General features: G+C 42.7%; 1 protein-coding gene across 1 annotated transcript; it reads right to left on the minus strand.

Annotated features, from left to right (window-relative positions):
* Positions 1–18: 18 nt before the first annotated feature.
* SLC36A2 (solute carrier family 36 member 2) lies at positions 19–24,699 on the minus strand. Its single transcript, XM_063086490.1, has 10 exons — positions 24,536–24,699; positions 21,306–21,396; positions 20,660–20,748; positions 20,019–20,114; positions 16,586–16,670; positions 13,397–13,615; positions 10,200–10,298; positions 5,110–5,276; positions 2,893–3,062; positions 19–290 (listed from the first exon to the last, which is right to left on the minus strand). The coding sequence occupies exons 1-10, from the start codon at positions 24,697–24,699 to the stop codon at positions 19–21; spliced, it is 1,452 nt and encodes a 483-aa protein (XP_062942560.1).
* Between the last annotated feature and the right edge of the window lie 888 nt (positions 24,700–25,587).

The raw sequence follows: 25,587 nt of genomic DNA on the forward strand, positions 1-25,587 counted from the left end.
TTAGGAGCGGTTCCATTCTCACTGAATAAAAGTGGTGGAGTTGGAAAAGCTGAGAGCATCTCCCGACTTCATCAGGTCGTCGAGGGCCACATAGGTCCCTGCCACAAAGCCCACGAAGCCCAGGATGCTGATCAGGGCGTCCTTGGTGATGGTGAGGGGGCTCATGCCCTCCGAGTAGTAGGTGGTGATCTCCAGGAGGGGTGGGATGATGAGAGCCAGGGAGCTGCCGCTCATGGAGCCCACCAGGGAGAGGACCAGGTCCAGGCGGGGGATGAGGATGGCCAAGATGCCTATGAGAAAGGATAGGGAACAGATGGAGAATCCCAGACGTAACTAAGCTTTAAGAGTTTGTTTTAAAAATCCTCTTCTTAAAAAATAAGCCAGTTGTTTCTCAGAAATTCAGTTATGTAAAGTAAGAGTTGAAAGTCTTCTAGTACCCCTAAGTCACACTCCCTAGATGTTATACATTAAAAATTGACGTCTCCTTCTTATCATTTTTCAAATATGAAGGTATTTCAAAAAGTCCATTAAAAGATTCATATTTTCTTTTAAGTCTATTTTTCCGTGAACTTTTTGTAATACTCTTGTATATACATTTGTGTTGTTGGGAGGAAAAGCATTTCCTCTGCTAACTTAGGTTCAGTGGTTGGGGGCCTGAGAATTGAACTGACAGTAGGCAGATGAACAGGAGAAAAGACAAAGTTTACTTATGAGCTCCAGAGCCTTCAGATGAATTGGCTTCTAGGACAGCCAAAGATAAGGGGTTTTATACCAACTTAACAAGAGGAAAGGGAGGGGGACGAAGGGCTTCTATGGAAGAAAAAATGGAGGGTATGACAGTTTCAGATAAAGTTTGTTCAAGTAATTAGTCATTCCCATTATAATGGTTAGTTTTTGTTCTGGCTGTAAACCCCTCAGAGAGGGAATTTATGGTAACCATATTTTTCAGGAGACCCTGCGTAAGTCAGTAAAAGAAGTTTAGATAAAGCTTTTTTCTGCAGCTGCTGTTTGTTCAAATGTTTTTAGCTTAACATAATCTATGTTACTGAGGTGCATTTTGGACTCCCACATATTCAACAACACTTAAGCTCTTACTTCATAAACTAAATAACAGTGCTGGGAACTGTTCAAGCTGTTTGGAATATATCAATGTGTAAAACAGACAAAAATTCTTAAAAACCCTGTCTCTGTAGAGCTAACATTTTAATAAATAATTAACATGAGTACAAGAACCTCTCACTTGCAGACAATTAGAATGTGAGATCATTTATAATACAAAGGGGTCTTCAGTTGGGACAACATCTACAGTGTGTCTTTAAAGAAATGTCTTCTCTCTAGGTTTTACATACCTATCAGAAAATATCTAATAAAGAAACACTAAAAGTTAAAGGTTTTGATATTATATTTTTCAGCAGGATGTTTTACAGGCCTGAGGTTTTGCATTTTTTATACTTGGTGAAAAATGTCCCTGAAATCCCAGAAGGCTTGACCAGGCATCCTTTGGAGGAGGAGTGTGATGAAACAAAGAGAAATGGGTCTGGAAGGCATGAGCATGGCCTTTGTGTGACCTTGGCCAAGTCTCTACCTCCTTTCCACCTTGTTTGCTCATCTGCAAAATGGGGATAGATGCTACCTCCACTTTTAAGTATTACAGTTCATGCCGCATATCGTGTTAAAGTTGAAATGAGTTAATTCATGTAAAGCACTCAGAAAAGTTATCTTTACTATTACTTTAATTTACTTACTCATAATTCTAATTGAGGAAATGTATGAAGAAGCTGTAGTTTTAAGTTTAAGGGATTGGTATCTTCATAGTTTGGGGCAAATTCCTTGACTCTGGACTCTCTCAGTTTCTGAGTGGTAGGATCCCTGCCTCCTAAGGCAAACTGAGAATGAATCACCTCAAATGAAGAAAATCAGTGTCTAATAAATACTATGAGCTGGTCTGGTACTGTGAGAATCAATAATCTCCTGAGTGTCCATTGATGGATGAATGGATAAACAAAGTGTGGTAAATACACACAATAGAATACTACTTAGCCTTAAGAAAGAATAAACTTCTGCAATCACAATCAAAAGGAGCCTTAGGGACAGGTGGGCCACCTCACACCAATGGAGGAATGTCTATCATTCTTGGCTTCTGGCAAGATACTGGTGGAAAGGGGCACTCCAGATCATGGGGACAGGGGCATGGGGGAGGGCTACAAGGGGGTGAGTGGGGTTGGCCTCAGCCAACAAGAAGTTCAGGACCATCTAGGGGGCCAGGAGCTCCAGCTGATAGTTGGCGATAGGGAATGTGAACTTAGCTTGCCAAATCATTTTATTTTTCTCACATGTTTAATGTTGCCTCAAATTTATATAACACTGTGAGGGTCAAACAACACCTGTTGGCAGATTAGACTCAGTGGCTGCCTATTGTCATTGTCTGTCCTGGAGGTGAAGGGCACTGGCTATGGACTTGGATGACTTGGGCTCAAATCCCACCTCTGACACTTGCTGGTCGATTATTTATCACTCCCTGCCTCAGTTTCCTCTTTTGTAAGGAAGTCCTACCTCATGAGAGTTCTCGTGTAAATCCTACAAAATGTGGACTGGAAAGAGTTTAGCACACAGTACGTGTTCAATAATTGTCAGTTTTTATGATTGCTGTTCGATAAACTGTGTCACTCCCATAGGCCAGACACCAAAAAATCTGCCTAATTAGGTACATGTAAGAATGGGGCTGTTGCTGAGGCTTAAATGAGTCAGTACTTGTAAAGCTTTAGAAATCTCCTGAAATACAGTAAGTGCTCGGTAAATGCTGGAGTCACAACTCTCCTCTACAATCTAGCTGATTCCTGACAGCTCTCAGGAAAAGATCACCAGGAACACTGTGTTCTGCTCTCTACTCACATGTCAGGCAGACCATGGCGAGGCGGATGGACAGGTCCAGAGGCAGTTCCCAGCGCTTTGACACATTGGAGAGGGCGAAGGGGACAATGATTTCTGCAGGGACATAGAACTGCAGGGAGTAGGTGCATAGGACACCAAGGATGTAGAGGAGATTGACCGACTGATACAACCTGAAAGACAAACTAGAGTGACTCTCTCCAAGGCCACTGTGCTCTGACACCCGTAACCTCAGAACATCAACCTCTGACCCTGGGACAATCTCTTGGGCTGCTGTTCCCCTGGCTATAAGTGATGGAGAGGGACCTTCTAAGAGTCAAGAGGGAGTCACACTAGAGCATGCAGTGAAAATAGAGTGAAGCATATAGTTTCAATGGAAACAGTTGGAAGGGTCATGTCTAAATGAAATAAAAAGGATCTTTAGCATGGGTATATATAGCACCTCCACAAACCACTATCGCTTGATACTCGATTTTAGATGTTAGGAAAGAGAGGCTCAGGCCAGATACCTTGCCCAGGGAGACACAGACTGTAAGTGGTTAAGACCAAAAGCCTTGGACCTAAAAGACTCCAGTCCTTTGTGATCTTTGTCAGTCCTTAGGCATTCTCTGGATCCCACAAAGCTCTTGGCACATAACAGGCTCTCAACAAATGCCTCTAGTTGGTTGAGAGAACTGCAGAATCCTGAACCCTTGGAGGAAGAGAGAGTTTATAAATAGGGTTGTGTGGAGGTAGGGGGGGGGGTGGGGAAGTAAGAGGAGAGACAGTGTTACTGCAGGCCTTGAGCTAGAGGCAGAGTAATGTGAGGCTTCAAGGGATGTTGAATCTATAAAAGTTTTATTTGACCTATTGAGATATTACTATTTTCCTTTAGCCCACTAATGTGGTAGATGCATCTACCACATGTTTAATAAAGGTGTGTGTGTGTGTGTGTGTGTGTGTAGTTAGGCCATTTCTTAGAAAGGCTAACTTCCACATTTCTGTGTTTCTTACACCAGTCCTGCTACCTGGAACACCCTCTTTACTTCATTTCTATCTCCTAACGCCACCGATTTTTTGAAATTTCCCTCTTCTGAGCACATACCACATGCCAGATGCTTTTAGACAAGGCCCAACTTAATCTCACAACAGCTCTGTTTTATGGGTGAGAAAACTGAGGCTCAGAGAGATTAAGTAAACCACCCATGACCACGAACTAGTAGGTGGTACAACTGGGACTTGGACCCAGAAGTACCAGAGTTGTCCTTGTTTGGACAGAGTTGTTATCTTGTCCTTGTTGTCCCATTCTGGTGTGCTTTTCTACGTTGGAAGTCCCCAAGGCCTGTTTGCTACTCTGGAGGGCTTCTTCCTCTGGTCTGTGTTGTAGTTTGTGTATGTACACTATCTATCCCTCCCCCACTCCCACTTGGATCATGAGCTGGTGAAGGTAGTGAAGCTCCAAGATCATAGTCTACTCACATCAGCACTGTCCACACCCCCATGTGTCTAGACTGCATCTGCATATAACTGGTATGCAGTACATGCATTTATCATCTTGGGAAAAGAGCCCCATTTAGGCAAATTAAGCCTCCAAGTGACTGTCCACTTAAAAAGACAGAGGAATCCTGCAATTAATGATGTGCCCTGATAGGAGAGAAAACGCTGCATGACACAATGTGAGTTCATGTGTATATTTAAATATGGCACTGTTGAAGTAAGTCTGTGGCAGCTAACTGTTACATGAATTGAGCATATCAGAACATTAAATTTTCATAGATTCCAATGGTCTTCCCAAATTAATTTTTGTTTTATACTTTTTCATCCTAGCTACTCTGACTTGGGATGTGCACCACTGGCTGTGGCAAGCAAGACTTGGTCATGAGCCTTAATGAATGTAATTGGAAGTGCTGCCACCCACCGACTGCTCTCTGCCTCCTGACATGTCCCTGTGCCCCTCCCTTCTCTCCTTAGGTGACCAAGGACTCTCATTTCTGTCTTCTCTTCTTAATCATGTCCTCCTTCACACTAAGACATCAAGGCCTAACTCAACTTGGGAGGCCGTTGTTGAAAGAGGATCTCCCTGCACAGAAAATCTGGAGGCGAGTCTTCTAACGACAACTTTGCTTTTCCCTGTGGGAAGCTCTCTAGACCTTGCTTCCCAGCTATAGAAGGGATGAAGAAGTGCCCTACATATTTCCACCCATCCCTGAGTCCCCAAAACCTGAGAGCCCATAATGGTACCAGCAGTTGGGCAGGTTAAGGGTTATGCTGGCCTTGATGTCATCTCCAAACTGCAGGTAGCCCAGAGTCCCGATGCTGATGTACAGGGCGATGATGATGGACATTCCCAAAGACAGGATGGCTGGGAAGCGGCGGGCATCCTTCATCTTATTTTCCAGGGGCAGAACCTACAGAAATGTCACAGTGTAAGGAGAGGGATGGAGAAAGATAAACGTGGACATAAAGAAGAAAGGCTTGCCACTTCTGGGTATACGCTCAAAAGAATTGGAAGCAGGGACTCAAAGAGATATTTGTACACTCATGTTCACTGCAGTATTATGCACAATAGCCAAAAGGTGGAAGCCAAGCAAGTGTCCATTAACAGAAAATGGATAAACAAAATGTGGTATATCCATGCAATGGAAAATTGTTCAGCCTTAATTAAGAAGGAAATGTTGACACATAATAAACCTTGAGGACATTATGCTAAGTGAAATAAGCCAATCATCAAACACCATATGATTCTACTTATATAAGGTAAGTGGAGTAGTCAGGTTCATAGAGACAGAAACTAGAATGGTGGTTGTCAGGCTGGGGGAGGAGGGAATGAGTACCGAGTTTCAGTTTTGCAAGACAGAAAGATGTCTGGAGATGGACGGTGGTGATGCTTGCACAACAATGTGAATGTATTTAATATCATTGAACTGTACACTTAAAAATGGTTTAAGATGGTAAAATTTGTGTTAGATATATTTTACCACAATTAAAGAAAAAAAGAAAAAGAAAAAAGGGAAAAAATGGGGTGAAGAAAAAGGGAAAAAAGGGGGGGAAAAGGGTGAAGGGAGAAAGAAAAAAAAGGAAGACTTGGAGTCAAAAGATGAGCCCTGCACTATTCAGAGCCGGAAGGTCCTCTCAGGTCATCCAGACCAAAGGTCTCAACACTCTAGGGCAGGCAGATCTGTCCACCAGATGCATTTTTTTTTTTTTGGACACACCTTCTTCTAGAAGATTGAATACAAATGCCTTTAGGCAAAACATTCTTCTTTCATTCAACAGGCCCTCAGGAAAATGTCGGGTATTACGTGGACACCAGACAATCCAACCTGAGCTCTCTCAATTAATCAAAGAGAAAAGGTCTCTAAACTGGGAATCAGATGCACTGGGTTTCAGGACTGTGTGTTTTCTAGCTGGTGACTTAGCCCAAGTCCCTTTCCCTCTGAGGGGCTTAGGTTCCTCTTCTGTAAAATTGGAGACTGGGCTAGATTTCTTAAGATAATTTCACCTCCAATACTGATAATCAGTAGCACATAGCAGACATTCAATAAATACTTATTGAACAAATTGTAGCATCATTTTATAGTTGGAAAATTAGGGACCAGAGAGTAGCCATGTCCCAAGCAAGATTCCAGCACATTCTGTTTCTAAAGTCATTTGCTCAACCACTGCACTCTGCTTTTTGCCATGACTGTCCTGATTCCAAAAACAAAGTGCTTCCAGTTCTATCTAGGTAAGTAAGCAGACCCCACCATATCTTGCTCACTAATTACAACTAAAATTTCTGTACAGAATACATAAAGCAACTATGCATGGATTCCGAAAAGTAGATAATAACAGGTAGATTGGGGAGAGAAATCAAAACCAGAAAAAATGACTGTTTTGGCAATAAATTTCCAGATTTTTTCCCCCTCCATATCTCCCAGTTTAAACTCAAGTGAAACCCAAATTCTAGAACTATGCAGTGGATGCAGACAGAAAAAACTCCGAGAGAACCTTCTCTTTTCGGCCAGAGGGTCTAGAATAGGTCACTGTAGGACAGAGAGTATAAAGAAAATCTCTATTTTTGTGGGTTTTTGCTTGTTTGTTTGTTTTTTCTCTAGGCCATGCCCCCAAGGCAAGTCCCAGTCACAAAGCAGCACTCTAGTATATCAGTAACTGTGGTGGCCGCCTAAGCACTTAAAGATCTGAAACAAAATCCTTTTATCTGAGAAGAAAAATTGGAAAGGTGGGCTTTGTGCATAAAAGGACACTATCAGGAAAGTGAGAAGATGACTAAAGGAAGGTAAGAAAATATTTGTAAATCATTTATCTGATAAGAATGTAGTATCCAGAATATAAAAAGAACATTTACAACTCAACAACAAAAAGGCCAAACCACCCAGTTAAAAATGGACAAAGGAGTTGAATAGCCATATCTCCAAAAAAGATATACAAATGGCCAACAAGCACATGAAAAGACGTTCAATGTCATTAGTCATTAGGAAAATGGAGATCAAAACTGTGAGATATTACTTGACACCCAGTAGAATGGTCATAAAAAAAACAAGCAAATACCTGAAACCAGACAACAACAACAACAAAAAAGTGGAAAGTAAAAAGTGTAAACAAGGATACGGAGAAACTGGGACCCTTATGCACTATTGGTAGGAATGCAAATGGTGCAGCCACGGTGGAAAAGAGTTTGATAGTTCTTCAAAATGTAAGCAGAATCACCATATGACCCAGCAATCTCACTCCTAGGTATATACCCCAAAGAACTGAAAACAAGTATTCAAACAAAAATTTGTACATACAATTTTTATAGTAGTAGTATTTACAATAGCTAAAAAGTGGAAACAAGCCAAATGTCCATTAACAGTTGGATAAACAAAATGTTGTATATCCATATAATGGAATATTATTAAGCCATATAAATGCCTTAAGTACTGATAGTGATACTTACATGGATGCCCTTGAAAACACTACCAAGTGAAAGAACTCAGAAATGTCCAGAACAGGCAAATTCATAGACAAAAAGTAGGTTAGTGGTTGCCAGGGGCTAGGAGCAGTGGGAATGAAGAGTGACTGTTAATGGGTATAGGGTCTCTTTTTGGGGTAATGAAAATGTTCTGGAATTAGATAGTGGTGATGATTGTGCAATATTATAAATGTACTAAAAGCCACTAAATTGCTTACTTTAAAATGGTAAATTTTAGGGGAGGGGGTTAGCAAGAAATTGGTAAAGGGTCATAAAGAATGATTACCTTTTGTAACAATGAATATATTAATTATCCTGATTTGATCATCACATATTGTACATAGATATTGATATTCAACTCTTTACCCTACAAATATGTATAATTAATTATGTTTCAATTAAAAAATGGTAAATTTTATCTCAATAAATAATTTGAAAGGATGAAAAAACAATACATCGCACAAATACTAACCCAAAGAAAATTGGAGCACTCATGCTACATAATTCTAAGATAAAGCTTTTGTTTGTAAGACAGCTTGGTATTGGTGAAAGGATAGACACATTGATCAATGAATCAGTATAGGAAGTCCAGAAATTGACCCATACACACAGACCAATTAACTTTATGCAAAGATGCAAAGGCAATTAATGGAGGATGGACAGTCTTTTCAACAAATGATGCTGGAGCAAGAGCATCCTACTTAAAAAAATGAACTTTTACCTATAAACATCTTAAGCAAAAATTAACTCAGAAGGGACCATAGATCTAAATGTACTATGAAAACTCTAGAATATTTAGAAGAAAATATGAAGAAAATCTTTGTGAACTTGGGTGAGGCAAGGTGTTTTTAGATATGAGGGGTCTTCAAAAAGCATGTGGAAGAATTTGTACTATCTTTTAATTCAATTGTTCCACAAACTTTATGAAGTATCATGTACAACACCATAAAAGAAAAATTTTGATAAATTTGACTTTACCAAACTTAAAAACTTTTGCTCTGTAAAAGACACAAAGCTACAGACTGGAGAAAATATTTGGCAACTACAGATCCAATAAAAATTTTTCATTTGGAATACACAAAGAAAATGAAACTCAGCAGTAAGAAAACAACTCAGTTAAAAAATTTTTTGCAAAAGATTTGAACAGACACTTTACCAAAGAGGATATATAGATGCCAAATAAGCACAAGAAAAGATGCTCAAAATCACTGGACATTAGTAAAATGAAAATTAAATCACAATCAAATACTACTATACACTTATTAGAATGGTGAAATAAAATATACTGACAGTACATATGAGTGCTAGCAAAGATGCAGAACAACTGAAATACACATGCATTCTGGTGGGAATGCAAAATGGTCCAGCCTTTATGAAAACTGGCAATTTCTTATAAAGCTAAAAATACATTAATATGTGACCTAGCAAATTTATTCCTGGAGAAATAAAAACTTACATTCACACAAAAACCTGTACACAAATGCTTATAATAGCGTTATTCATAATTGCCCCAAACTGGAAACAACTCAAATGTTCTTCAACAAGTGAGTTGATAAACTGGTATTGCCTGTACATTGGATGCTCTGCAGCAGAAAGCAATGAGCTATTGATACATGCAACAACGTGGATGAATGTTCAATGCACTAGGCTAAGAGAAAGAAGCCAGTCTCAAAAGGTTTCATACTGTATGATCCCCCTTATATGACATTCTGGAAAAAGATAAAACAATAGAGACAGATAAAAAGAAGGTGGTTGCCAGGGGTTAGTGGTGGGGGAAAAGTTGTTCTGTATCTTGACTGATTGTGATGCATCTCTCAAAACTATGCATTTTTCAAAACTTACAGGAATGTACAGCAAAAAAAAAAAAGTGAGCTTTACTGTATGTAAATTAAAAGTAAATTAAAAAAATACACACACACACACACACACACACACACATATATATATATATATATATGTAAACAGCACTACCCTTCCTCAAGTGTGGAAGTAAGAATTATAATAATCCACCATAAATATACAGTACTTTCCAGTTTAAAAATCCTTTACGTTTAATCAAATCCTTAATTTAAATTTTACATTACCTCTATTCTTGATTCTAGAAGATTAGAAAATTTGTGTTGATAGGAGGATAAATGTTTAATAGACACATTAGAACAAAAATAAAACTGTACCCCGAGTGCCTCTCTGTTGTAATCTACTTTCCTCCTGCTGGTGACAACTGACCCAGCTGAGGCCAGAGGTTACTTTCTCCCATGTGCATCTTCTAGCAGGCCCAACACAACGGCCAAGAGGACACAGAAAGCCAGAGCTCACGGCTCCTTTTCAGAAGGTCTATCACAGTACCAGGGAAAGGCCACCCCGATTCAAACCTTACCACACCAATGCTTTCAAATGAAAAAATGGCTGTTCCAAAGAAGAGAGGGTAGGTCTTCCAGCTTGCTACCAGTGGCAACTTGCTGGGGTCTGGAATTCCCTATAGGAGAGAGAATACAATGAGACAGTCACTCTCAAAGCACATTTGAGCTCCTTTAAGAGAAGAGTACTCTGAGAGGTGATTTGAATTTTAAAAAGTTGCAAGTCAGGGAATTCAGAAAACTTCAAGAGAAGTAGGCAATGATCAAAGTTGAATTTTTAAAAAATTTATTTATTATTATTATTTTTATATTCAAAGATGTGGCTATGGAGCAGGGGGACGGGGCAGGTGGGGGATGGGGCTGGACCATGGCCAGCTTCTTCACTGGCCTGATTGCAGAGGGCAGCAGGGCTTGGCTGAGGCTCACAAGCTCCCCCCACTCCAGTTTGGGAGCCTGAGGCATTCCCGGTGGTAGTTTGGTTGTCACTGGACTGGATGTGGATGCTGGGGGGACGTGGCTGAGGCCCTTGACACCCCCCACACTGCTCAAGAGCGGGGAGGGGGGCGGTTCTGTGATGGCTTGGTTGTTGCTGGGCTGGATGTGGATGTGGGTGGGGTAGGGGGGTGCTGAGGCCCTTGTACACACCCACCCTGGCTCAGGAGCCTGGGGCTTCTGGCGGCAGCTCAGTCATCGCTGGGCTGGAGACAGTCATGGGAGGGTGTTGCTGAGGTCCTTGTACCCACCCACCCTGGCTCAGGAGCCTGGGGCTTCTGGCGGCAGCTCAGTCATCGCTGGGCTGGAGGCAGACATGGGGGGGTGTTGCTGAGGTCCTTGGGCTCCCTTCACTCATGGCCCTTCTAGGTTTTATAGGTGTTCTTTGGTGGTGTTAGACCTTTACTGGTTAATATCAGAATTTTGTCTCTGATCTGTGGGTATTTCGTGTTTTCTTCCAGTTCTGTGTTGGATTATTAGCTACCCCCACCACTTAAAGTCTGCATTGGAACCCGTTTGTTGTCCTTTGCTCACTTATAAAGTGGGAGAACTTCCTGTGGGGACCAGCACTTGGGCCCTGTGGTTGAGCTAAATTGCTGCTTTGCTGCTGATTCCCTGGAGAGGCTTTTTGTGCAGCTCAGGTTTTAATCATTGACCTTTTAAGTACTTCCTGGTCTTGTGAAGTCTGGCACACCTGGGTTGTGTGGAAACTCTGGTCTAGGCCTGAGTCTTTTTAGCAAACTGCACCCGCTGCAGTTCTGTATTCCTGACTAGTCTCCACTGAGTGGGCCTGTGCTGATTGAAGGGCAGATCAGCTGTCCATGCTGTGCCCCAATGTTTCCCCAGTGGGCCTGTCTCCCTCACCACCCATACTCCAAACATTTCTCCTAGGGTGGGCCATGCACTGATCCCTTACGATGACTCGCTGGCCTTTGAATGGCTCTTTTTTTCAGTTGTCTGTGGTCACTCGCTCCTATGTGGGTCCATGGGAACCCTATTAGTGGTCTTGCTGGCCTGGGGTCCACCAAGGCCCTCTTCTCTCTGCAGCCTCCAATCAACTTCATATGAAGGGCACAGCTGCAGATTTTGTCAGCTCCTGCTCCGTGCACTCACCAGAGCCAGCCTTGAAGCAGCTGGGGCTCGAAACAGCCGGGGCTCGAAATGGTTGGAGCAATCCTTCCTTTCTCTCATCATGGCTTTGGCCTTCATGAACGCTGCAGGTCTCTCCTCCTCTTCCCCTGAGCTCTAGCGGCCCCAGCTTGGCAGTCATTGCTTTTTAATAGGTGTAAATTGGTCAATTGTGGGAGAGGGTGACGCTGGGGACCATCTATTCTGCCATCTTGATTCTCTCCTCAAAGTTTATTTTAATACTGCACAATACCAAAGAGCCAGAGGATAGAATCATAGAGATATTGTCAAAGTACTGAAGGATCAGTAGCTTATGTAGGGAGTTTGGTTTATCAGAACCCTACGAAAGAAAATCTTAACACCACAGATTAGTGTTGACCTAAAGCACTCAAGAACACCTTTGAATGGACAGTGGCACGGGTGTTGGAAATTACTGTGACTATAGTTATAATAATATTCCAGAGAGTCCAAAGAAATTACTTAAATATGAATCTCCCCTTTTCTTCTAAATCGAAGGGGAGGAGAGTGTGTGGAGTAAATATTCTATGTACCCTGTCACCCAGAATGTGAAAATAATTACAGAACCATTTTTCTAATTGGATAACCTCTGGAATAGTGCAAAAATGAATCAGAGGTAGCTATTTCATTCGGAATTCAATTTTACAGAATTCATTAATATCTCCTAAGGAATATAAGACTGATCTGTAGTTATTCTAAAATGTTTAAACTAATTTATTATTTTTACTAAATTCCATGGACAATGTAACTTTTTTCTCTTGCAGCCTAACATCTGAAATTTACTGGGTATGACAAGGGACTTCTAGAGTTCAAATTTCTATGTAGTATTATTATCCATTATAAAAGAAAAATTAGAACGGATAGAAAATTAGGAAATTGACAGAAAATCAATTTCTATAACTCAACCCCAAAGACATTGTAATTAACATCATAACAGATTTGCTTATGGTTTTTGAGACTCTCTATTTATACCTCAGTGACTAAATAGATTTTTTTCCCTCTTGTGTTCTGTAGGGGTAATTTTGGATGCCTGGAATTGCAATCTAAAGGATGTAAGACAATGGGTAATTTGGTAAGTTTTAGCTGTGGTACAAGATCCTGCTTTTCATCTACCTTTTGCTGTTAGCCAGCCTTTATAGAATGGTCTATAGTTCACCAGTCAAGATGTTTTCCTTGCAAAGAATAATTTTTTTTTTGTCCTTTTTGTGACCGGTACTCAGCCAGTGAGTGCACCGGCCATTCCCATATAGGATCCGAACCCGCTGTGGGAGCGTTGCCGCTCTCCCAGCGCCGCACTCTCCCGAGTGCACCATGGGCTCGGCCCAAGAATAATTTTTTTAAAGCCATAATTTGACATAAAAACAGGTGCTTGGGGAAACAACATGAGCAAGGAGATATTCAGAAGAATGAGATTTCACAGAGATATCTCTGTGGGAAAATAGTGCTACAATGAGGGGGGTACTCGGCTGAAGAATGAGGAACAAACTCACCCACCCTCGGGGTTGGCCCCAGGTATCTAAAGCTCGGTGTGTTGTTGGCCCTGCCCAGTGCAGGAGTCAGGCGTGTGGTGTGCACTAACCTGGGCGATGTACTGGGTGATGATAATCAAGCTGACCAGCATGCTGATGTTGGCAAACATGGAGAAGATGGACAGGACTCGGAGGTTCCGGATGAAGACCAGCAGCACCAGGACGGGCAGGAAGCTGAGCATGTAGAGCCGTGAGTCCATGGTGGGAGTTGGAACCACTGTCTCATTGTAATGGCAGTTGTTGGTTGTGCCATTAATGGCTTCCACTACCTAAAGAAGAATGGGAAAAGCAAGAGGAGGAGACAATCAATCTTCTGACCACATGGTTAGCCCAGTGCATGGCCTATAATCAAACTCCCCCGTAAGGAGATGGAGTGTCTCGTGATGCTAAGTCTCTCAGTGAATTAGCGTGAATTTGCAACTTCTTCTAAACCCTCTGCACCTTTCTTCCTTAAAGGAGCCTGCACAAATAACTTTAATACAAAATAAATAACTGGATTAATAGTGCCTATTTGTTGGCTTTATGGCAACCCAGTATCATTTTTCTTGATATTGGTTTTTTTTGGTGAATTCTCTCTTGCCATGGAATGCAGCCTTGGAGGACTGTAAATCACAATCGTACGGCAGAGCTAAAGGAGTGCCTTTGACTCAAGCTAGGACATTCAGAATCTATCCCAGGAAACTGAATCAAAATCTCAAACAAAGTGACATGAGGATAGAAATAGAAAAGGGTAAAAACTAATTCTGATAGTGGATCCCTCAGAAGATGGCTTTTATTTCTCCTATTAACATCCTCCCAGCTGCTCTGGTTTCTGTTCTTTCCTGAGGTCATCTTTTAGCTCTCTCTCTCACTTTTTTAAGTTAGTTAATATCTTTCCACTAAACTTACTTTCTGCAGAATTCTCCAGAACCTGTTTCTTTCGCTTATAAACAAAAAATCCATCATTTACTGTTTCTCAATTAACCCACACACTTACTGTTTCTTATTTGGACCAATACCGACATTTTGAATGAGAGAACGCTTCCTTGTGTGAATTGGACCATTTATTGAAGGACATTTAGCAACCCTGGACCCCACCCAAGGAAAGATATTAGCATCCCCCAATCATTGTGATAAACAAGAAACACCCCCTCCTCATCCCCCCCCACACAGTATAAACACCCTCCGGCAAAGTCGGGGTGGACTGATGGTATCACCCACAGTTGAGAAGCAGCGGGACTTAACTGATAAAGTTTTATTGTGCAAGCAATACAATCCTTCGCACAACAGTTAGAAACTAGAGTTAAGTAAAAAGAAAATGTAAAAGCATTGATAATCTCAGTACTCATGGATATAGCTATGGTAATACCTGGAATATATTCATATATATATTTTCTGTACACTATCACAAATGATGTGTATCATATACATCCTTTTTCTTTTGCAAGACTGAAACCATAGCATACACTCTTTTATTTTGAAATCCCCTTTTCACTTAACAACATATCATGGATACATAAATAAATCAGTAAGTCTTGTCTTTTCTGATTCCTCACTACAGTAGAAAAAATACCTGGAACGTTAGCCAGGCATTCAAGGCCCTCCATAAATGGGCCCTATCCAACCTTCAAATCTTTTCCTCTCCTATGGCCTACTCTTTCTTCTATAGCCAATTGTATTGCTTCTCCTGAGCAAGTCCCATCCATTCCTGCCTCCAGGTTTTAGCACATTCCTTTCCCTACCTTGGCTGCCACACTTTTCCTCCAAACTGTTCTTCCAAGCCCAGCTCAGATGCACCCTTCTGAAAGTAGCCTTTCCTGTTCCATGAATCTCCATGTAGTTCTCAATTAAGCACCCTGACCTCAGGGTGTTGTTAGTGGTGCCCTAACCTGTCACCAAAATATCATATTGATTAACTTTTTGTGTTTTAAAACACACCCCACTCAGACTGTAAACTCCTTGAGACAGAGCTTGCCTTGTTATAAATGCAGATTATAAATAAATGCAGATAATAATAAATGCAGATGATAAATACAGATCTGCAGATATCAGATTGCTTTCTGAAGAGAAATCTGGGAATGTGTCTTAAGAGTCTCCAAAACAATCAGACTGTTTCACTCAGTAATTTTACTTTAAGAAAAATATACTATGGAAATAAAGGGGTGCACAAAGTCGTGTGTGCCACTGCAATAGATGATAGTAGAAAAACAAGGGAAACAAGGGAAATCACATTAGGAGACTGATTAAATTATAGTCAATCGGTGTGATGGAATATTATGAAACTACCAAAAATTACATTAAAAAGTGTAAAGACATTGCAAAATGCTAGCCAGTTAATATTAAATTAAATTATAACTATGAATGGTTGGATTAAGAATAATTTTATTTTGTTTTGTTTTGTTTGGAGAAGAAATACGGCATAGTGTTTAAGAAATTGAGCTCTGGTATCAGAGGCTTGGGTTTTTAACCCTGGCTCTGTGATCTTATGTACATTATAGAGTTTATAACCTCAGTTTTTTCATCTGCAAAATGGGAATAACCACAGTACCTACTCTGATAAGGTCATGGAGAGAATTAAATGAGGGAAGGCATGTAAAATGCTCAGCACTGTACATGACACATAATAGAAGCTAATGCTGAATGCTTACAGTATTTTTTGTTCTTTCTAACTTTTTTGCATTTCTGAATTTCTGGTATTACTGTTATACACAGAAAAAGGGCCCTAAAGAGTAGTTTTCTTTTTGAAACCTATTGATTAAGGATGACCTCTGTGATTACCTGGATTATTTTGCTTAAATTCTTGCAAGATAACTTCTAGGTTAGATTAGAAAGACTTCCAGGGTACAACTCTTAAGCCATAGATTAAGTAGCTAAAGGCAGATAAAGATTATCCAAAGAAGATTAGATATCAAAAAGATGCATATTAATTTTGGAAGCATTAAGTATGATTAAGCTCCAAGGTGGAAGGATTGACAGAATCCAATGGTCCTTCCAGGTCAGGATTTTAGAGACCAATCTTGAGGACAGGTCCAAGATACCAGACAAAGGGTATTGTAGCAAAAGCAACCACACAGAAATTTGTAGATATGTGAACTGAGGGGAGGCTAGGTTCTTTGATAACCTCTAGTTTAACTTTCTTTGTTGTATTGTTGAGGACACTAGGACCCACAGAGAAGAAGCAATTTATAAAACAAACAACTAGCAAAGGAGTCCCCTTGTCCATGATTTTTTCCCCTCCCACCTTCTCTAGAAGATTGTACCTGTTTTAAATTGTCAGCCAGAAACACAATGTACACACAGCAGAAGCCCATCTGGGTGATAATAAGTAAGAAGCTCACCATGTGCCTACAAGAGAGGAGGAAAGAGAAAAACAGATTTGTTACGAAAGAGGTCTTCTGCCATCTGTCCCCAGGGGTTGGTGGCCCTGTACCAGCACCCTCAGTCCTTCTACCACAATCAACAATGGGGCAGTAAGAAGTGAGGAAACAATAGTTCTTTTTAAAAAATGATTCTCAACCACCCTCAGACTTTCAGCTCAGCAAGTGGTATAATTCTTCCTGGTCGGGAGCCTCGCCTCATACCTGGCTCTGCAGCATTCCTCGTAATTGACATTAATTGATGTAGGACGGTAGACACAATGTTTTTATTAGCTGTCGTTAATAAAATAAAACTTTTTCTACCATGTACCCAGCACTCTGTTAGGCACTGAGGATACACAGACAAATAACACATGGTCTCTTCTTCTAGTGGTTTATAGACTAGTGAGTGAGATGGACAAAAATTATTATAATATGGCACTAAGGGCCAAGATAAAAAGTCATTTTATCCAAATTATGGGCAGATGGGAAGCCTTCTTAGAAAAACCAATAAATAGTGAGAATCTCTTGGGAAAGGGAAGAAAAAGAGAGAGAAAGAAGAAGAAGAGGAAGAAGGAGGAGGAGGAAAGAACATCTCAGCAGAGGGAGTGGGCAGATTTCTCTGGCGGCCATGTGGATAGAGAGTCCACTGCAGAGGCAAGACTGAGGGACGGAGACCGGGTGCGGATGCTTCCAATAATGAGGGTGAATATGGCAGCAGCTGGGCACAGACATGACCAGCAGGATGACAGAATTAAAGCATTTTAAGAGATATTCGGGAGCCAGAACTTACAGAATGTGGTGATCACCTACATCTTGGGGGAAAGGGAAAGGAAACTATCTCAGGTGATTTATAGGCTTTTGGCTTGGACAACAAAACGAACTGGGAAACTCAGAAGGAAAAACGTGTTTTGGGAGAAGGGGAAGAATTGACGTATTTAGTATCTGAATTGTTGAACATGAGATTCCTACAGGAGACATTCAGGAGACAACTCTATATCAGCGTCTGGAACTGTTGTGTTGCTGGTGATGGATGAAGCCCTGAGAAGGCAGATTCGTGTTGGAAAGTGCAGAATGCAAGAGGAGAAGGCAATGTTCCAAACCCTGGAGAACACCAACATTTAATAGAAACAAAGAAGCCTACAACAAATGCAAAGGAGTGGTCAAAAGTGGGGAGGGAAAGCTAGGGGAAAAGAGGTTTAATAGTAGCCAAGTGGGGAGAGAATGTCTGAAGAAGAGAATAGTCAATTGTTCCTCCTGCTCCTGAGAGGTTCTCTAGAGTAAGGGAGGTATAATAAGAAAGTCTTTTAGGACATTGGTGGAAAGAACTCAGTAGAATTATACGGACAGTAAAGCCAGGTGACCCATGAAAGAGGTGTGAATGGATGTGAGAAAGTAAAGTCGGAAGGTGGTCTGTTCTTTCACGAAGCTGGAGTGAAAGACCCATTGTAGACCCATCACCTAAAGCATTACCTGGCATATTGCAAGTGTCTGGTAGATATTTGTTGAATTACTATGTATTGAATGTGAGATAGGATGGTGGCTACAGGATGGTTTAAGGTCCAGGAAGCTTTATTTATTTATGTATTTTATGATTTTTAAGATGGAGATACATGAACACATTTGAATGCTGAGAGGAAGAGCCCATAGTAAAGAAGAGATAATTAGTGAATGAGGTCCCTAAAGGAGCAGGAAAGGCTTCTTTATACACCCAACAATAAGTAGAGGATTTGAGGGCTCTGGCAGGCAAAAGTCTCCTCTTGCATCACACAACTGGGGAAATTGTGGTCGTCATCCCATAGACTTCCTAGTCTGTTCATAGGCTGAATTTATCACTTCCATATGTGAGTATGGGCCTTGGGCTAAGGGTAGTGTCAGACCCATGATGACACATAGACTTCGTTACATGGGCAGGGGCACACCTCAAGTACTGCAGGGGTTTGGACGATCACAGTTCAAGAGAGACTTTGACAATCTAGATGGTGCTCAGAAAAGAGGAGGCAGACGAGGTGAGGAAAGGTCTGAAAACACAGACAAAGGAGCAGATTTAATCCCAAGTACCAGAGGACAAAGGACTTGTTCTTGTGTTACAAGAGAGCTACGAGGTGGGATTTTCAGGGAGAATGACTTTAGCTCAATAAGGGTTTTTAAAGTATTGGTCTTTTTTCTGTTTTCTTCTCACCATATACCCTCTCCCTAAGAGACCTCTTCTGCACTTGGCTTCATGTTTGGGGATTTCAGTTCAGTATCTTCTACATGAAGTTAGGTTCAAGCATATATATGCCCAGTTGAAATTTCCACACGAATGTCTCTCAGGTACCTCAAGCCCAACATGTCCAAAGTAGAAGTCATCAGAAATCTGAGTCAACTTTGACTCTCTCCTTTTCTCTTAATCTTCAGATCCAGTGCATGACCTAGTCAATTTTCTTTGTCCCCACTGCCACCAGCTTGTCCTTAGCCTCTATTGTCACCTGTCTGGACATTGTCAACAGCCTCTTCATGAGTCTAACTAAATCTACCCTTGCTTGCTTACAATCTATTCTCCTCACAGAAGCCAGACAGATCTTTAAATAATGCAAATATGATTACTTCCCTGACAACACCCTCCAATGGCTTCCTGGTTGCCTTTAAGAAGGACTAAAATGTACAACCTGATTGTGCACCTGGCTCCTTTAGTTTCACTTCCTGACTGTGCCCTCAAGGTACCTGGTCTCTCTGTACCTTGAAACTCTCACATGCACTGGCAGGCACTTTCCTGCTCCGGGGCCTTCACTCCTGCTCTCCCTCTTTCCTGGAAGGCCCTCTGGGCACCTGCCCACTTTCTTCTGAGTAATCTGCATTTTTCAGGACTCTTCCCTTCAGAACTCATCTCAACAGTTTCATTCTAGGAAGCCCCCACACATGTGCTTACCTGCCTGGCAGCAACCAGTGTTTCTTTCCTTCATTGTACTTATACCGGAGGTTATTAAATAACTGTGTTCTAAGCTGTTTAGTGTCTGTCTTTCCCACTGGACTATAGGTTTTGTGAGGGCAAAGCCTTGTCATTTGTCTTATTCTCCATGGTATTTCCAGGGCCTGATACATAGTAGCAACTGGATACATGTGGCTTCATAAAGAGTGAATAATATTAAAGCCTCATAGCAAAGGAATGAGCAGCCCATCACTGGAGGTATGCAAGGAGGGGGCTGGATCAGGGATGTTGCCAACACGCCCTTCCATGTGGAAAGGGTGACATTCTCACTGCCACAAGCACTGCCTTTCCAGGAAGAAGGCAGCCCTGATAGCGACATCTTCTCCTGCCTCCTACACCTCTGTAGGTAAAGCAAGCACAAGGTACCTTCCCCAGTGCGCATGGTTCCGGAGCCAGGCGCTGGGGCTGGCCTCCAGTCCGTGCATCACTGTATCCCCATAGTCCATGAAGGGCTTGTTAAGCCTGCAGGAGAGAGCATATTCATAGTTGACAAGAGATAGTTTAACCTACAATCACATACTCAGAAGTCAGGAGACACATAGCAAGGCGGGACATAGCCAGAGAGTAGAAAGAACACCGGGCAGAGACCTGAGTTCTAGTTCAGGTTTTCATACCTGGCAATAATTCCCTGGTGGCTTGTTTCCTTTACCTGTCAAATGAGGTGGTGACTACATAACAAGAGAATAATGCACACCTTGCGTGGGCACAGTAGTTTCGTACCCATGATCCAATTGGATCCTCACGACAATTCTCTGAGGCGGAGCTAGGCATGGATTATTCATACCCAATTACAGATGAGCCAACCAGATAAGCACAATGGCCTGTTGAGATCACCTCAGGAGCCACCTGGCAGAGCCCCACCTTGGCTCCCTGCCCCTGAATGCTTTTTTTTCTTAGCCTTATCAGAGGAAATTAAGAAGTAAACTTTTGTTATGTGTGGGATGTTTCTGGGATGTCCCTAAGAACCATGTACCAAAGAAACTGACACAGAATGTTGTTTTTCTCACCTGTGGCAGAAGCGCTGGGCACACCTGACCAGGATGTGCATACAGTGGCAGGCGATGCAGCCCATCACCAGCAGACTGAGTGGGCCCATCTGGAGGAAGGGGGAGGCAAGGGGCAAGGGGAGAGAGAAGAGAATGGATTTATGAAGAACATCTCAAAGAAGCATTTGGTAGTACAAATATTAGGGACTCAAACAACTTTCTAAACTAGTTTGCAAGCCCTTTTTAACAGCAACAGCTGTTCTTTCAAATACAACCTCAAGTAGTATTCCGGTAAAGTACATAAAGCAATTACAATGGGGTATTGTGGTGGGAGTAGTGGTCCCAGAATCCTGATGGTGTGTCCCCTTGGTAGCCTCTGAGGCATCTCCAAGGTGACCTAATGCTTTATACAGCATAACTGGAAAACTGGCCATAGTTCAACTCTTGAATTCTACAAGGGAGGAAACTTGAGGCCCAGAGAGTGAACAAATGGCTTGTCGAGGCCACTAAAGTTTGTAGCAGAGGCAGAACCCAAACCCACACTAGACGTCCAGACGCCATGTCTCGACCAAGCTGCCTCCCAGAAAGACTGCTCATGGCAGGCTACTGTAAACCACGGGAGCCTCTTCTCCCACCTCCCTCCTACACCTGCTGTGGTCCCTCTTACCAGGATGCCTGCGTTCTTCATGGCCAGGGGTAGTCCCAGGATCCCCGTGCCCATGTTGCCTTTCACCAGGTGAACCAAGGTCTGGAACCCTCTAAAGAGAGAAGGGAAAAGTGAGGTTGTGGGTTTGTGGAGGTAAGGAGATTCAAGAGTCATTCCTTCTCAACATGCCAACACCTGAGTTAAGTTGCATAGGTGGGCGGGCTCCTGGCCATCTCTCAGTCCTCATGTCCTTGTCTGGTGCATCTGGGTCTCCTGTAGGTTGAAAAACTATCCTGGTTGGCCCAAAACTGCCCGGCTTTAGCAGCTACCACTCCACATATGCCATTGCAATACCTCCTAAGACACTATACTAAGTATTTTACACATATTGTCTCATTTAATCCTCTTGTCAAGACTATGAAGTAGGTACTATTATTGTCTCTATTTTGCAGATGAGAAGTGAGGCACAAAGAATTTTTTAATAACCTGGCCAAGGATAGCCAGGTAGCCAAGATTTGAACCCAAGAGCTGCTTCAGAGTCCTGGTTCTGTATCACCACTTCTGCTGAGCTGACTGCTGGAGACAGACCCAGACAGAATGAGTAAAGGGACAACCCATTTCACAACCGAGGAAACTGGGGCTCACAGAGAGGGCAGCGACCTGCCCAAGTTCATAAAACTATAGTACAGACATGATTGAACTCAGAGAAAAGGGAAAAGGGTGGCAGAAAAAAGAAATCATTGTGATTTCTGAATAAATAGGTCAGATGACTTTGATCCCCTGATGGGTTCTGGTGGGACAGAGTCATTTGGGGATTGGGCTCGAGAGCGTTTTTTTTTTTTTTTCCCCCTCAGTCTGGAACATCAAGGCTGGGGAATGTCATACCCCTCCTGCTAAAAACAAAACCAAAACAAGAAACAGACTCTTTCTTTAAAACAGATATGAAGGTTGGTCCAGAGGACAAGGTCTAAACCATCAGGTGTAATTTTGATGAATTATGAAACAAAACTATTCCTACACTTCTGTATGTGGATGAGGTTAAGTCAAATTAAGTTTATTTCTATAACTTTAGAACCCTTAGAAATTCTCTATCAGAGCCTTTCAGCTAGGAGATTTCTGAAAAGCGGCAGAAGTATTCTGCCAGGAGCCTGGTCTCTTGGACTTGGACAAACCAGGGATTAAAACTCAAGGTCGCTACTTAACTAGCTGTATCATCCTGGGTAATGTGTGCAGCTTTGCTTAGCCTCTGTGAATGTTAGCAGTCATGACATTTTGAAAGAACTACCCAAACACCCATATCTTTATCTTAAACCCCAAATCCTCTAGTTTCTCGAGGATCTGCCTATCGAATTGTCAAGGGTTAAAGAGAAGGAGTAGGGCAGCGGGGGGTGGGGCATCTCCGCATGCCTTTCTCTCTCCCGTGGGTGTCAATATCGCTGACAGAGCACTGCACCCTACGCTGTGGCCACCGCCACGGATGGGCTTGTTTTGCAACTAGGAGAGGGTCAATGGGTCACTTTGGAAATTTCTAACTAAAGGACTTAGGAAATCAGAATTTAACTTTGGGCCACTCAGCAAGCTTAAAAACATAGTGTGGTGAGTTATGCAAAACCCTGAATGGGGAGTCAGGAGACCTGGGCTCCAGCCCCCTCTCCTTTGGTGACCTTGAACTGTTGTATTCACAGCCGCCAGCACTTACTGCCACTGTGCTGGGGGGCTTTACATTCAAATCACCAGCACAGTTCCATCACTTGCTCAAGCTGGTGAGCAGCTAAGTGGGAACTGGAGCCCAGGTGAGCTGTCATGCTCACCCAGCCTGTACACAGCTTCTCTCCAAGCCTTGCAGTCTCTGTAGTTTTTCCTTCAATTTTAAAAAAATTGAAATTGCCATCAAATCACGTGTCAGTTAAGGATTGATTGAGAAATACACTTGCTCAGCTGTGGATGGTTCCCAGGCCACCCATGAAATCATTAATACTATGCACCCCAGGACTAGTCCTGGTGACCGTGCAGCAGGGCTAGTCATTGTGCCATCCCTGAATTGTCCTGCAGGGCGGCTGTGGAGAGGGGTTTCGCCTTCCCCTTAGAGTGCCTTCTCCCTCCCTGCCACCACCGCCACCTTCAGATTCTGTTTCCACAGGCAACCTCCTTGAGCTCCCACTGCCAGTTGTCTATCCGTGTTCTGCATATGAGGAAACTGAGACTTAAGAAGAGAAGGAGCAGAGTCATCACTTGAACTCAGGCCTTCTGATTCTCTGCCCGGTGCTCTTTCTACTTTCAATGGTGTCAAAACTTGCTTCTTAAAGCAGCAGAACCTCTCCACCCCCCACACCCCTATACTTTTTTAGCTAGTCTTGTTGAGCTATGGGTCAGATATGGGGAAGGGGACCTGGAGCCCTGTAGCTTGGCTTCCCTCTTGGTGATGTTTTGAAAGCCTTGTGAAAGCCTTGTTTGAAAGCCTGCCCCTGCCTCCCGGGAAGTGGAAGAAACTAAAATTCCACCTTCTGTGTGTTTTGGTGCCATCACTGTGATTCTCAATTGAAGGATAAACTGGGCTTACTGCAGAACGGAGGCAGGGAGGCCACTGTGCTTATTATTATTATTATGGGTGGCTGGCTCATACAGGGATTGAACCCTGGACTTTGGTGTTATCAGCACCACACTCTAACCAACTCAGCTAGCTGGCCAGCCCCCCACTGTGCTTTTAAGCTGAGGGCTGACCTCCTCTGAGGAATTAAGGATTCTCCTCTCTCCCCAACATTAACAGGGCTGGCCAGAAACAGAAAATGGACTTAGGGCCAGCACTGGAGTCTAACCCTATCTTGACTATATCCCTAAGAGCTTTTCTTTTCTTTCTTTCTTTTCTTTTTCTTTTTCTTTTCTTCTTTTTTTTTTTTTTTTCTGATCGGTAAGGGGATGGCAATCCTCGGCATGGTGTTGTCTGCACCATGCTCAGCCAGTGAGCATACCAGCCATCCCTATATAGGATCCAAACCTGTGGCCTCTGTGCTACCAGCCCCACACTCTCCCGAGTGAGCCATGGGGCTGGCCCCCTAAGGGCTTTTCTGACAGTGTCCACTCCTGCCTCTTCCAGCACTTATCTTGATTAAGCCTCAGACTGCACTTTTGCATCCTTGGTTTCCCCATCTGCATAATGGGTTGAGGGTCAGACACACCCACCTCAAAGTTTTTGTGAAGGCAAGCTTCCAGGCTGGAAGGCAGAAATGGGGATGGCAGAAAACAGCACTCACGTTATACTCTTGGTCTTCTCCAAGTTTGGTGACTCTGAAGGGTTCCCATTCAAGAAACTGGAGTCCTTGTTCTGCAGCTTCTTGGCACTTTTGGGAGATGACATAAGGTCCAGTTTGAGGGCGACGGCTCCCTGGGGATCTTCCGCACTCTTTGTCATAGGCATGACTGCTTCAGAAAGCGATAGCTTGGTGACAAGTGTGACAAGGAGGTCTGTGCTGGAAGGAGGCAGGTGGGAAGGTGCAGGTGCAAACCCCAGCTAGGCTGCGGTGCCTTAGCCAGCCCTGGCCAAGCTGGAACGAGCCCCACCCACCTCCCCCGGAGGGCACCTCCTCCTCCTGCTTGACGAAACCCAGTGGAAGCAGAGACACTCCTGGGAGGGGCAGAGAGGAGGGGAGGGATTTGAGAAGGGAGTCACCCCCGACTGGTATTACCTAACAGCAATGGTGACACAAGTATAATATTGATCATTTTAATAATTAATATTTATTAAGCACTTTACTAAGGGATAGACACTCCTCTAAGTGTTTTATCTATATTTTCTCATTTATACATATTAAATAATCCTACGTATTAAATAATGAGGAAATGGAGGCTTCTTGAAATAAAGAAATCTGCCTGAGGTCACATAGCTAGAAAGCACCAGAGTTGGGACCAGAACCCAACCTGTCAGGGTTTTTTAACCAATACTCTATTTCTGCCTGTAAGAAAATACTCCACATCCCCCCTCTCTCTATTCACCTTAGGGTAGGGGTTTCCATTTCTCACTGGCTCCACAATCTGCTCTAAGATGCACCCTCAGGGAGCTCCCCTTTCTTAAGTTGGAAAAAAAAAGGAACAATCACTCACTCACCTCTAACTGCTTCTTAGCTTTTGTGAGGCTCTAAGGAAAGAGTAGAGGATATTCTTTTGGAAATGGGGAAGAGGCAGAGATTGTACAACTCCCAGCTGCATTTTCCTGGGCAGGACACTGGTGCTGGGAGAGGGTATGATTTGCCTAAGGTCACACATGACATTTAGTATAGAATTCTGCAGCTAAAGAAGGTCTTGGGGG

This window comes from Cynocephalus volans, chromosome 2 (genome assembly GCF_027409185.1).
Source record: "Cynocephalus volans isolate mCynVol1 chromosome 2, mCynVol1.pri, whole genome shotgun sequence".
Classification (NCBI taxonomy): Eukaryota; Metazoa; Chordata; class Mammalia; order Dermoptera; family Cynocephalidae; genus Cynocephalus; species Cynocephalus volans.